This window comes from Sycon ciliatum, chromosome 1 (assembly GCF_964019385.1).
Source record: "Sycon ciliatum chromosome 1, ocSycCili1.1, whole genome shotgun sequence".
In the NCBI taxonomy this organism is placed as follows: Eukaryota; Metazoa; Porifera; class Calcarea; order Leucosolenida; family Sycettidae; genus Sycon; species Sycon ciliatum.
In genome coordinates, this window is record NC_088643.1 from 47065550 (window position 1) to 47078061 (window position 12512).

At 51.0% G+C, this 12512-nt stretch overlaps 1 protein-coding gene across 1 annotated transcript in view; it reads right to left on the minus strand.

The window, feature by feature from the left end:
* The window catches only part of LOC135829256 (eukaryotic translation initiation factor 2 subunit 3, Y-linked-like), a 24290-nt gene extending 13067 nt beyond the window's left edge, over positions 1–11223 (minus strand). The window contains exons 1-3 of the mRNA XM_065341661.1: positions 10891–11223; positions 9889–9952; positions 8567–8628 (exon numbers count right to left, since the gene is read on the minus strand). Coding sequence (XP_065197733.1) covers positions 8567–8628; positions 9889–9952; positions 10891–11007 — 243 coding nt within the window. The 5' untranslated portion in view covers positions 11008–11223. The remainder of the gene's footprint in view (positions 1–8566; positions 8629–9888; positions 9953–10890) is intronic.
* Positions 11224–12512: the final 1289 nt, after the last annotated feature.

Below are 12512 nucleotides of genomic sequence, written 5' to 3' on the forward strand. Positions count from 1 at the left end.
AGTGTAGCCTTATTTCAATACCCAAAAATCTGTACATACTGGAAAAGATGGGCCTTGCCCAAAAATTCGAATCTTTTTTCTTTTAGCGATTGGTGTAGGCCAGAGACCGTTTGGAGAGACAGAGTGTGGTGAAGATGTATGTGTTCGGTCCTCCACCTTCTTCCATCATACGATTAGTAATATTACTACATGTATTAATAGGTCGCGGCACTGAGTTATGTCTTGTCTCATGCCATCTGTGCATACGCGGTTCGGGCACACCCGCGTGCTCGGGGCTCGCGCGAACTGAACCATGTGAACCGTGAGCAGTACTTTCATCCATATTTGCATGCAACCTGCCCTTATTCATACATGTACTGATAGTGTAGTCAGTGCTGGTGTTAGTTTTCTGTTTCGCAAGTGGAGACAAGTAGTTGTAGTTTGTTTTCCTCTGCTCGAATGATGTGTTTGTTCTTGCAATAAGTCCTTCCGAATAATACCTTTCTCCTTGTCTGAGTCCTGTTCCATCGTGTCTGTTGTGAGAGTCAAGTGACTTTATTAGTGAGGGTTGTGACAGCCCGGACAGCACGAGATTACGAGTCCAGTGATCCGACATTCTGGTCCTTCGAGCCGGATCCTGTTGCGATTCGTCAGGTATGGACACATCGGAACATCAGACATCAGAAGTGGACGACGGAGCGAGCGTTGCTTCTCCTCGTGAGGAAGCTGCTGCTGCCGCCGCCGCTGAGGACACGCTCGGAGAGTCAAGACATTCGAGTGATGTTTCGGTTCTCGAGAAGCTCGTGAGAGATCGAAGCAAATTGAAGAGCAGTTTCACCAGAGTGGCTGGCGAGTTGCAGCGGGAGTTTGCTAAAAGAGCACCAAGTCTGCGGTACCTAGCTAGAGATTTACAAGAAGCTGAGCAACTAGATCAAGAGATTCGGGAGCTGGTTACCAGACACAGGGAAATCTTGGAGTCAAGAGATGACGACCGGGAACTGCTAAAACTAGATGGTTGGGACAGGGCGTACAGGACGCAGCGATCCTTCCTCTCCGATGTAAGCTCATACGTAGAGCGTGAGGAAAGGATGCAGGCTTCAACACGTAGTCCCTCCGTTGGTGTTGGCAGAAGCAGTTCCAGGTCAAACTCGAGAGGCACCCTGGACTTGGATGCCACGGAACAAATGTTGATGGTAGCAGAACGTGCGCCGAATTCTGATATCCCTGGTGCCATTGGTCACACTTCGTTGCAGATGAGCAACAAGAGTCCTGTCACTGCAAGTGCTCCTGAAGTCCATGAAAGCAGTCTGGATGGCGTGCCTGCTGGCAATGCTGGTCATTCATCAAGTGGTGCTGGGCACCCAGCCATGCAGACTGTAAGTTCTAGTCTTGCTATTATGAGTGGCAGAAGATCAATGCCTGTGCTTGGTAGGACAACCCCTTCTTTGTCACCTCTACAAGTCAATAGGCCAGGTAGTGTATTGGGTACACTCACTGCATCCAGTAAGTTGGCTGGTACTACTACTAGTAGAAGTCAAGCAAGTGTGACCACCAGGTCAAGGGCACCTCAACTGGCTCTGGGTGTGGGTACACAAAGTGTGAGTGCTGTGCAAGTTGCTCAACAGCATCAAGTAGGGATGTCAGCGAACGCACTGCGCAGGCCTCTGCGCATGCATTGCGTCATCGATTTTTTGAACGTGATCGCGGCCGACAGAGAAAACATGGCCGCGGTCTGTTTGCACCGCTGGGAGTCGTAAAATTACTGTTCTTCTGTCCCCGCGACCATTCAAATCATACACGATACAGGAGGACCCACGAGCTCACCACGTTCTCCCCGGTCGATTTCTCTGAAAGTTTGCACATCGTGAAACACCAGTATGAGAGGTGTTCAGGCCAATTTTCAAGGGATTACCCTGGTTGGATCGTTCCAAAATCGGACTTGCATTTCTCGCTCGAGGCCATTTCTTGCGCGATGGAAGCGCTCTGCCCTGGTGAGTAACCAGCGTCGCGCTTGGTAGAGAGTTGCTGCAATCAGCTCCCTGATGTCTTCGCTGCCATTGTCAGAAGCGATGGACCCTGAATTTGTTTGAGAGTCTCTGGATGCTACATTTCCTCAGCCTAGTTTTCAGCCATTCCGTGCATCTTCTTCGCACGATTTATTTTGCAAAAAAATGAAAGGGTTCATGAGTTTTTTTGTCGGCCGCGCGTAGATGGGCCAGGCTCACCTGCGCAGATGGGCTGCGCAGTGCGTTCGCTGATATCCCTACATCAAGTATTAGTTTCTGCTGTGAACAGTGGCAGTGTACCGTCAGTACCTGTGCCAGTGGCAGCTCCCTGTGCTCCACCAGTGCTAATGTCCGCACCCACAGCCACCATGCAGCTACCAACAGTGCATCAATCGGTAGCCACAGTTAGCAACACTGTGCCTTTTCCAAGTTATTGGTCAGGCCAGCAAGCATGCACCCAGGCGATGCCACCACTGCAGCCTGCGCTGCTGCAGCAGCCACAGCCGCAGACAGCTGCACCTATTATTTCAAAACTGCCAATTTTCAATCCAGCAGCTGGACAGCTCAATCCATGGGCCTCATCGTTCAAGCCCATAAGTAGGCCAGCAGTGACCCTGCCTGTAACAGCACCAGTAACTGTTCAGTCGACACAGCTTCCACCATCCTACAAGCCGCCCACCATGCCGGTAGTAATAGAGCAAACTGTGAAGCCCATGGAACTGCCTAAGTTCAGCGGACTGGACCAGGACTACATTCCGTGGCGCCAAAGGTTCATCCGCGTCATCCATGAAAATCCCCGGTACACGAGCGATCACAAACTCGCGAGGCTGCGTGAGGCAGTGGATGGAGGCCGTGCTGCGGAGATTGTGAGAGGGATTCTGGATGGCCCGGACGCCTACAGCCATGTATGGACCGAGCTCGATGCTTGGTATGGTGGTAGCGACAGGCTAATAGAGCACCAGATTCGGGATGTAGTGAGTCAAGCACGTATTACCAGTGACGCAGACTTGAGTGGGCTGCAACGGTACGCCATCAAGCTCCGTACCACTGTCGCCAACCTCCGAGCAAGTGGTGTGAGTCCTGGAGTAGAGCTGTACATAATGGCGTCTGAGAAGGTACCCAAGCGTCTCTTGGTAAAGTATTTCGAGAGGCATGGCCAGGTCAATGACGTCTTCACGTTCTCTGCATGGCTGGTGGAGCACGTCCGCACTCTGAAGCGGGCAGCCGACAGGATTCCCACTGAACGCCCCAAAGACATCAGCAGTCAGGCTACCAGGGAACGATCCACGGCCACACACCGTACGTTTGTTGGGACTCATGACGCCGTCAGCAGCGGTGCCAAGGCGTCTTGCAAGAAGTGCAGTGGGCAGCACACCCTAGCCGAATGCAGCAGCTTCAAGGCATTGTCAACTAGCAAGCGTTGGGATTTGGTGAGGTTGCTCGAGCTGTGTGCGTGTTGCCTGTCATCTGGGCACTGGGCCGCTAGCTGCAGCAAAGACACCTGCAGTAAGTGCAACAAGCGGCATCATGGTTTGCTGCATGCTGAGATGAAGGGCCAGACAGGTGCGAGGCGCGGGCGACCCTCGCCAGCTCAGAGGTCTGTCACCAACCATTCTTCCTCGTCCACAGCCAGCCGTACTGGAGCTGGCTCCATTGGCAACTCTGCTGCGGTGAACGAGAACAGCCTCAGTACGCATGGATGTGGTACCACTGCCGCATTCATGGTGTTGCAGGCCGACGTCATCGGCGAACATGGCAAGAAGATGAAGGCCACTGTGCTGCTTGACTCCGGATCGTCTTGTAGCTACATAACAGAGGATGCAGCTCACAAGCTGGAACTTGAAGGCCCGAAGTCACAAGTGGAAACGGCAGTCATCGGCGGCGGCAAGGTGACTGGGCTGAGACAACAGGTCAGCGTCAGCGTGTGCCGCACTGATGGTGACACTCCGAGCGTCACTGTGCTTGATGCCTGGGTACTGCCAGCAGTCACGGTCAACCTGCCACCAGTCGACTGGAATGCAGAGAAGAAGCACTGGTCCCACCTCCAGGACATACAGTTCCCCGACTCAGCTGGTCAGAGCATCGACCTACTGATCGGATTGAACGCTGCCAGCCTTCACACTGCGTATGAGGAGCGGAGTGGCAGTGAGGGAGGTCCGATTGCTCGGCTTACACCGCTGGGGTGGATCTGCTTTGGCCCAACGCCAATCGACGCTACTGCACCGCAGGCATTCACACTGCATGGCGCCTCCGTATCCAGCGCAGCTCAACTCGACCAAATGGTGGAGAAGTTCTGGAGCCTAGAGGCTGTTGGTATGCAGCCTACAACCACGGAGTACCTGAGCCCTGCGGAGAAGCAAGCCGAGGCCGTCACATCCCGCAGCTTGAGTTACAGCGACTGCCGATTCCAGGTTGCCATTCCGTGGAAGGGTGGCACCAAGCCGAGTGTCCAGTCCAACAAACATCTCGCTTTACACCGTCTGGAATCTCTGCAAAGGGCACTTGACAAGCGGCCGTCAATCAAGCTGCAGTATACGAAAGTGCTGCAGGCGTACCTGGAAAAAGGATACATTCGACGCGTCTCCGAAGCGGCTGATCTCTCCATCCCTGACCAGTGGCACCTTCCCCACTTCCCTGTGGTACGGGATGACAAGACGACAACCAAAGTTCGAGTTGTTTTCGATGCAGCTGCCAAGTGCAACGGATATTCGATCAATGACCTGATGCATGCAGGGCCTAATCTGATGAACAACCTTGTTCATGTCCTGCTGCGCTTCTGTCTCGAGCCCATTGCGATCGCCGGTGACATTACAGAGATGTTCCTTCAGGTTCAACTCGCTCCTGAAGACCGCAAGTATCATCGATTCTTGTGGCAGTCGTCACCGGGCACCATCGACACCTTTGAGTTCCTGCGACTGGTATTTGGCATCAAAGCCTCGCCATACCTGGCTGGCAGGGCGCTCAAACAAGTGGCAGAGGAGTGCTGTTCGACGGCGGTGCCTGCTGCTAAGGAAGCTATCGACCACAGCTTCTACGTTGATGATCTGCTCAACTCCCAACCAACTGAGCAACTGGCAATCTCTGTGCGAGCTGATCTGCAGCACACTTTGGCACGAGGAGGGTTCCATATTCGGAAATGGATCACCAACTCCCCCGCAGTGCTGCAGTCCATTCCTGTTGAACACCGCGCTGTGACAAATACCCGTGACATTGTCTCTCACGAGCAGCCACCTGCGTCTCCGAAGACTCTGGGGGTCACATGGGTTGCGGCGCAAGACCAGTTCACGTTCCGCTACCCAGAGCCGGTCGACGTAGAGTACACCCGGCGAGGTGTGCTCAGCTCCATGGCGCAGCTGTTTGATCCGCGTGGCCAGCTCAGCCCATTTACGATCCGAGCAAAGGTGAACTTCCAGCAGAGCTGCATCAGCGGGCTGGGGTGGGACGATCCTCTTGGCCACGAACAAGCTGTGAAGTGGAAGCGGTGGTTCAGCGAGTTTGAAGACCTCAGCTCTCTCAACATTGAACGAAGCTTCAAGACTGCCGACAGCAGGGGAGAGCTGCAGTTGCACACGTTCTGTGATGCATCCGATGCCGCTTATGCCGCTGTGACGTACGTGCTATCACCGCAGACTGATGGCGCCAACAGAGTGACACTCGCCATGGCAAAGGCCCGACCCTCCCCGGTCCGTCGCAAGTCCATACCCATGCTAGAGCTTCAAGCCGCTGTGCTTGGCGGTCGGCTGGGTGCCAATGTTGGCGTTGCTCTAAGCATTCCATCGGCCCGCCGGTTCTTCTGGACGGATTCTATGAATGTTCTTTACTGGGTGAGATCTCCAAGCCGCAAGTTCAAGGTTGAGGTTGGGAACCGGATCTCGGAGATTCAGGAAACCACCAGTAGCCGGCACTGGCAGCACGTACCTGGTAAACGGAATCCTGCCGACCAAGCCACTCGCGGTCTCTCTGCTGCGCAGCTCGCGATCAATGAAGTCTGGTGGCATGGCCCTGCGTTTCTTGCTGCTCCGGAATCTGAATGGCCAGCAAAGCAGATTGTCGTTCCCCAGGAGCTGCCAGGACTGACAAAGAAATCCATGTGTGCTAGCTTCGTCGGAAGTTCTACTGCTGCAGCACCCACTGATCTTGGTCCAGCCCGGTACTCATCGCTGGACAAGCTGATTCGCATCACAGGCTGGTGCCGTAGGTTTGCTCGCCGTGCGCGCCGTAAACCACAGCCAGCGGATAGCAGTCAACAGCAGGTCACTGTGGCTACAAAGACTGGGACGCTTGTCATCAACGAACTCTCGGCAGAGGAGCTGCAACAAGCGGAGCGTCTCTGGATCAGTCAGGCTCAGCAAGATGCGTATCCAGAAGTGTTCAAACGTGTCCTGGGCAACAAGGAGCTGCTGGGTTCGGATGCGTTGGTGCAGCTGCGACCTACCATGGATCAGTCTCACTGCATCCCAGTCATGCGGGTCGGTGGTCGACTACAGACGTCCCACCATCTCCCTGGCGAGCTGAGGAGTCCCACCATCCTGCCCCCAAGGCACCGCGTCACCCAGCTGGTGATTGGACGCGAGGATGACCGCTGTCGCCACTCAGTCGGGCCCAACCACCTCCTCTCCAATCTGGCCGACAAGTTTTGGATTGTTCGTGGCAAGATGGCTGTGCGTTCCCACCGCCATGCTTGCGTGAAGTGTCGCAGAACCTGGGCTAGGACAGCCAATCCAGTCATGGGCCAGCTTCCTGTCTTCCGCACAGCACCACCACTGCAAACCTTCTCTCGCGTTGGTATTGACTTTGCCGGCCCGTTCCACACTCGGCAGGGCAGAGGTCGTACCCAGCTGAAGCGGTATGTATGCGTGTTCAAATGTCTGCAGACAGGCGCCTGCCATCTGGAAGTTGTCAACTCTTTGGATGTGGACGGCTTCCTCCTATGCTTCACTCGCTTCTGCAAGCGCCGCGGAACTCCTACAGAGATTCTTTCGGACAACGGAACAAACTTTGTTGCCGCCGAGCGAGAGCTGAGGGAGGCTTGGAGTCAAGCTAGTGAGCAAGCAGGCCAGCGACTCGCTACACAAGGCATCAAATGGCGTTTCAACCCACCGTTGTCGCCCCATTTTGGTGGCTATTTTGAGTGCCTGGTCAAGGCAATGAAGAAGGCTCTCCAGTCCGTGTTGTACCGTGCTGACTTGACTGATGAGGAGCTCCAGACAGCGCTAATTCAAGCCGAAGCGTTGCTGAATTCGCGTCCGCTGACTGTCGTTTCAAGCGATGCTGATGACCCGGCCCCCCTGACACCGCTGCACTTTCTTGTTGGCCATCAAGATGTCTCTGCTGCCCTGGAAGATGTTGCTGATGCAGAACAAGTGGTACACCCACATCGCCGTTGGAAGTATGTTCAGCGGCTGACACGTGACGTGTGGAGCAGGTGGCTCAAGGAAGTTGTGCCGAAGCTGAATGTGCGCTCCAAATGGCACCGCGGCGAGCAGAATGTCAAAGAAGGTGATGTCATGATTGTGCTTGAGGAGCACACGCCACGAGCCCGCTGGCCACTCGGGAGAGTGCAAGCTACGTACCCTGGTGAAGATGGTGTAGTGCGCGTGGTGGACATCAAGATCAACGGCAAGATCTACCGTCGTTCAGTTGGTCACCTTGTGCCGCTGGAGGTACCCGACGCTTCACCCGCAAACGCCATTCGCAGCGTCAACACCGGCATGACCATTGGTGACATCACCGAGTGATCAGTAATGTGTGTTCCGCTCATGCTTTGCTTTCATCTTCTCACATAAATCTGTGTGTGTAATAGATTCTCACTCATAGAAGTTTCTTTTCGTTCGAGAGGGAGGTATGTTCGGTCCTCCACCTTCTTCCATCATACGATTAGTAATATTACTACATGTATTAATAGGTCGCGGCACTGAGTTATGTCTTGTCTCATGCCATCTGTGCATACGCGGTTCGGGCACACCCGCGTGCTCGGGGCTCGCGCGAACTGAACCATGTGAACCGTGAGCAGTACTTTCATCCATATTTGCATGCAACCTGCCCTTATTCATACATGTACTGATAGTGTAGTCAGTGCTGGTGTTAGTTTTCTGTTTCGCAAGTGGAGACAAGTAGTTGTAGTTTGTTTTCCTCTGCTCGAATGATGTGTTTGTTCTTGCAATAAGTCCTTCCGAATAATACCTTTCTCCTTGTCTGAGTCCTGTTCCATCGTGTCTGTTGTGAGAGTCAAGTGACTTTATTAGTGAGGGTTGTGACAGCCCGGACAGCACGAGATTACGAGTCCAGTGATCCGACAGTATGGGTATAGTGGATGGCCACAGTGGAGTCTTCGCACCTTGAGAAATCCTGGGAAAGCATGATAAATTAGACTTGCGGTGGGGGACTCTTGCCACATACGAAAGTGAAATTCAAGTAGACAGCAAAACTCCAGTATTAAAATTAAATTAAAATGTGGATTCAGGTATACTCCCCATGCCGGACGCGTCCTTCCCCACTACCAACACACCGAGTCCCATCCATGGTGTTTCAAAGAAAACAATAACAGCAATGCAAAAAATATATATCCCTGACTGCCATACCTGCACACCAGAAATAGCTTTGACCACCGTGGACTTTCCATGTGCTACGTGGCCAATTGTACCTGTTAAAAGAGCAAGACAACAAAAAAACAGACCGAGCTCAGGGCGACTGGGCCTAAAAAAATACTGCGAAGAGTAAGCAAATAGAAAACCTTGCACAGTCATACGTGCACATAGCTTTTCTTCTTCAGTTTTTCCAAGCCAAAAGGACACGTTACGTGAATTCAAAGACTGTTTTCAGCCGAGGGGAGGGACGGGTGGATGCACAGTGCTCAAAAATGCTTCGAGGAAATTCGTAAACTCCAATTGGATTTCGCCGAAGCAACATGTGTCTGCCAACTGCGGTGTCTGATTGGGTGGACCTGTTGGTCCGGTGATAACCTGCGGCCCTGGTGATGACAGTGATATGAGTGAAGATGAGGTTCATGCAGAAGTGTGTGTGTGTGTGTGAAGTGAGCGACGGCAGTGCGAGCGACAGCAGTGACATGGGTGACAGCGATACCAGTGAAGATGAAGTGGATGCTAATGTGCACACAGGTGGGGATGACACCAGTGACAGTGACCATTCTGATGATCAGTGAACGTATCACCAAGAGTACATAACCCCCCAGAGTGTGCAACTCCCACATACCCTGCTGTCCTGAGAGAACTTCAAGTTGACGTCATTATTTATGACGCAATGCTCCTTGCACCAGTGATTTACAACATGTGTACGGGTGTCAACGCATCACACGTTTTTCTTTGCAATAATTTGTACAGGATCGATCGGCTTCGGTCAATCACAGGTTCCGGATTCGTCTGATAACCCGTGTACAGTGCGCATTGCATCATCAAAATGACGTCAACTTGAAATTCTGTCGGGACAGCACCCATAGTGGAGTTGCACGCTCTGGGGGGTATGTACTCTTGGTATCACCTAGGGACAAGCTGACGCACGTCACACGTTTCTCACAGCAAAAGTTGAGCTTGGTTCACCGACCCCACGATGTGGCTTGCGATGGAGCTGTGACTAAGTTTTTGGAGAAAAAAATTGTCGTTGGCATTGCTTGTGGCTCGTCACGTTGCAGAAGTAATAATTGTATATTGCGCTTAACTCATCCCTAAGCCAAAATAGTGCCTACGGTGTTTCTAAACCGAGCACTTATCAGAGAAATATAATCTTGAAACCTGGATAAACGGTGACAGACTGATTCGCTAGCTACGTGAACTATTTCTAGTATGTGCAATCCAGCCTCCCATTGGTAAACTGTGAAGCAGCATTTGCTGGGATTCGGGGTGGGAAATTAGTGTGCATGCCGCCCAATCAAGCAAATTGCACTCACCGATATTCACAGTTGCTTGACGGCTAATGACTTCTGGAGAATCGGGTGTTAGTTTTGATACATCCTGTCGCATACAAAAAAAACAATATAAGCACCAGCAGCATTATTATTCTTAGTCCAAACATTCACACACGGTCTCCATCCTGCAAGGTCACTTCAGGTTCACCAGATTTTCGGGAATGGCCCATCATCGACATGAAACACTGAGTAAAAACATTGTTTCACCCTGATGATCGGGGCCATGTCCGAAATCTTGGTGAACCTGAAGTGACTATAAAGCAGCAGAGAGACCATGAGTGAGCGTTGGGACAGAGAAAAGTAATAAGACTTACATTGCAAATTAACAATAATATTAGGGCACGTTTGGTTGGTACGAACTAGAACAGGATTCACCAGAACAGCGCGTTTGGTTGGGACTGCACCTGTTCTGAGTCGGCCAGAACATGTTCTGCTTGCTCCGGGCTCCCGGCCGGAGCAGACCGAGCAGTTTCACTTTTTCACAGTGAAACCTGGCGGGAACATCGATTTTGGTCCCAAATGATCACGTGCATACGCTTTTTGGGTTGGACTCGTTGTACCGTACAAAGTGACCATGGTGACCCATACACATTTTGAAGAATGCACCAAGTTTGGCACATTTTTCCACAAAAATGTGCTCTGTTTCTGGAGTACCGTTTGGTTGGCATGAGGCTGCTCCATGTGCACCAGCTGTTCGATCCTGTTCTAGATCGTACCAACCAAACGCACCCTTAATGATGCGATGCTTGAAGATGTACACTGATGTACTAACAATTGCAACATCGACCATTCCTGGAATCGAAAAGTAAGAGCTGGGGCATACAGTAGCAGTGTAAGAGGAGTAGCTATTGCCAAAATAAAATACCTAAACTGCGATATTTACAGAATTAGGAACTGCTACTGTATTGCGTCTAGCTGACTAGATTCTGAAACCATTCTGCTTCAGTGAGTAGCAATACGCGTTCAACGACAATAGACGCTTACAAGAGTTTCAAGATTCTGAATGGCTAGGCCAGACGAACCGTTCGCTGATGCAGATCCAGTTGTGGCGACAGTCGGGGCGTCGCTTGTCGACGCTTCACTATCCGCTGCTGAAGCCATATTTCGTTTTCAACCAAGTCCGAGCGGCTTTCGTCTCTCGTTGGAATGTAGGCGCTGCTGATGGATTCCAAGTCTCTTGCTAATAAGCGTTACATGTTTGCAGTCAACTGCACCTTCTCATCAGCAGGTTCTCGACCGACCCATTGTGCCAGGAAGATGAACGATGAGCTAGCAACAAAAATATTATTTCCAGATTGAAGAAACTGGAGAAAGAACGCGAAAGAACACATTCGTGAGTTTACATTGTAAAATGTAAGGATATTCTATCAAACCATGATTCATGCACTGCATGCAGCACACGTAGGTCCTCGATCATTCTGGCGCATGCCTGCGTGCGTGAGCGGAGGCAAGTACAATCATGCACAGGTCAGACCTCGCTAAAACGTAATCTCTGGGGTTGTACGGCAAATTTTATGTTATACCGAGGTTTATGTTTAAAATACATAATTAATTATTGTCATGTAGTGGCACACCAATAATATGCAACAAATAACAATGAATATGTACAGTCAACTTCGCTTATAACGACACTCGGCGGGGCATCAGAAAAGTGTCCTTATTCGCGAAGTGTCGTTATACCCGAAGTCTCATTATTATGTGTTATAGTAGGATGGGACTTTGCTCTGGGCATGAAAATTCTGTCGCTATTCGCGAATTGTCGTTATATCCGCAGTCGTTATTAGCGAAGTTGACTGTATGTCAAAATGACACTCTTTGCTTACTGATTACAACTAAAGCGCTAATGATCCACTCTGATCAACTCAGGAAGTGTGCGTATGTTCAAGGGTGTATACTGCATGTGTTGAAAACTAGGGCTCAAACGGTTAGTCCGATTAACCGGTTGCAGACCGGTTACGAAGAATTAACGGTTAACCGATAAAGATAACGGTTGCGCAGTAACTTTTCAGTAAATTTTCCAAGTATCAGGTCGTTGCAAAGTATGCACTTTCGCAGGCTGTCGCATGCGTACGCAATTTCTGGGCTTTCAACTCGGTCATATCTGGTCTCTTGGTGTGAGAGTATGTATGAATGAGCATGCAAGAGAATGTACATGTGTGCGTTGTACTGAATAGGGTACATTTTTTGAATGAGTATAGTCAAATATACGGTTAAAAAAGAGTCCGCAGGATTGCCGTGGCTTATAGGTTATAACCATTAAACCGACCGTTAGCTTAGCAGTTAACCTTTAGGGGTAAAACAATGACCGTTTGAGCCCTATTGAAAACACAGTTACACTACTACTAAGTATGTCCACACGACTTGCAAAAACTTGTACTCAAGTAATAGTTGTAGTGTTCGAAGAACGCATGAATGCTAGTATGGGCGTTGCAAGCAAGGGTATGCAGCCGTGAGCAGAAATTTCAAGAAAAGAAAGTGATTTGGGCCGGAAAGACACTCGACTGTACGACGTTTTGTGTTATGCTGAGGTTTCTCCGATTGGGACCAAGCGAACACTGCGGAGCAGTGTGTTATAGCGCACATTACGCTATAGCGGATGTTATAAC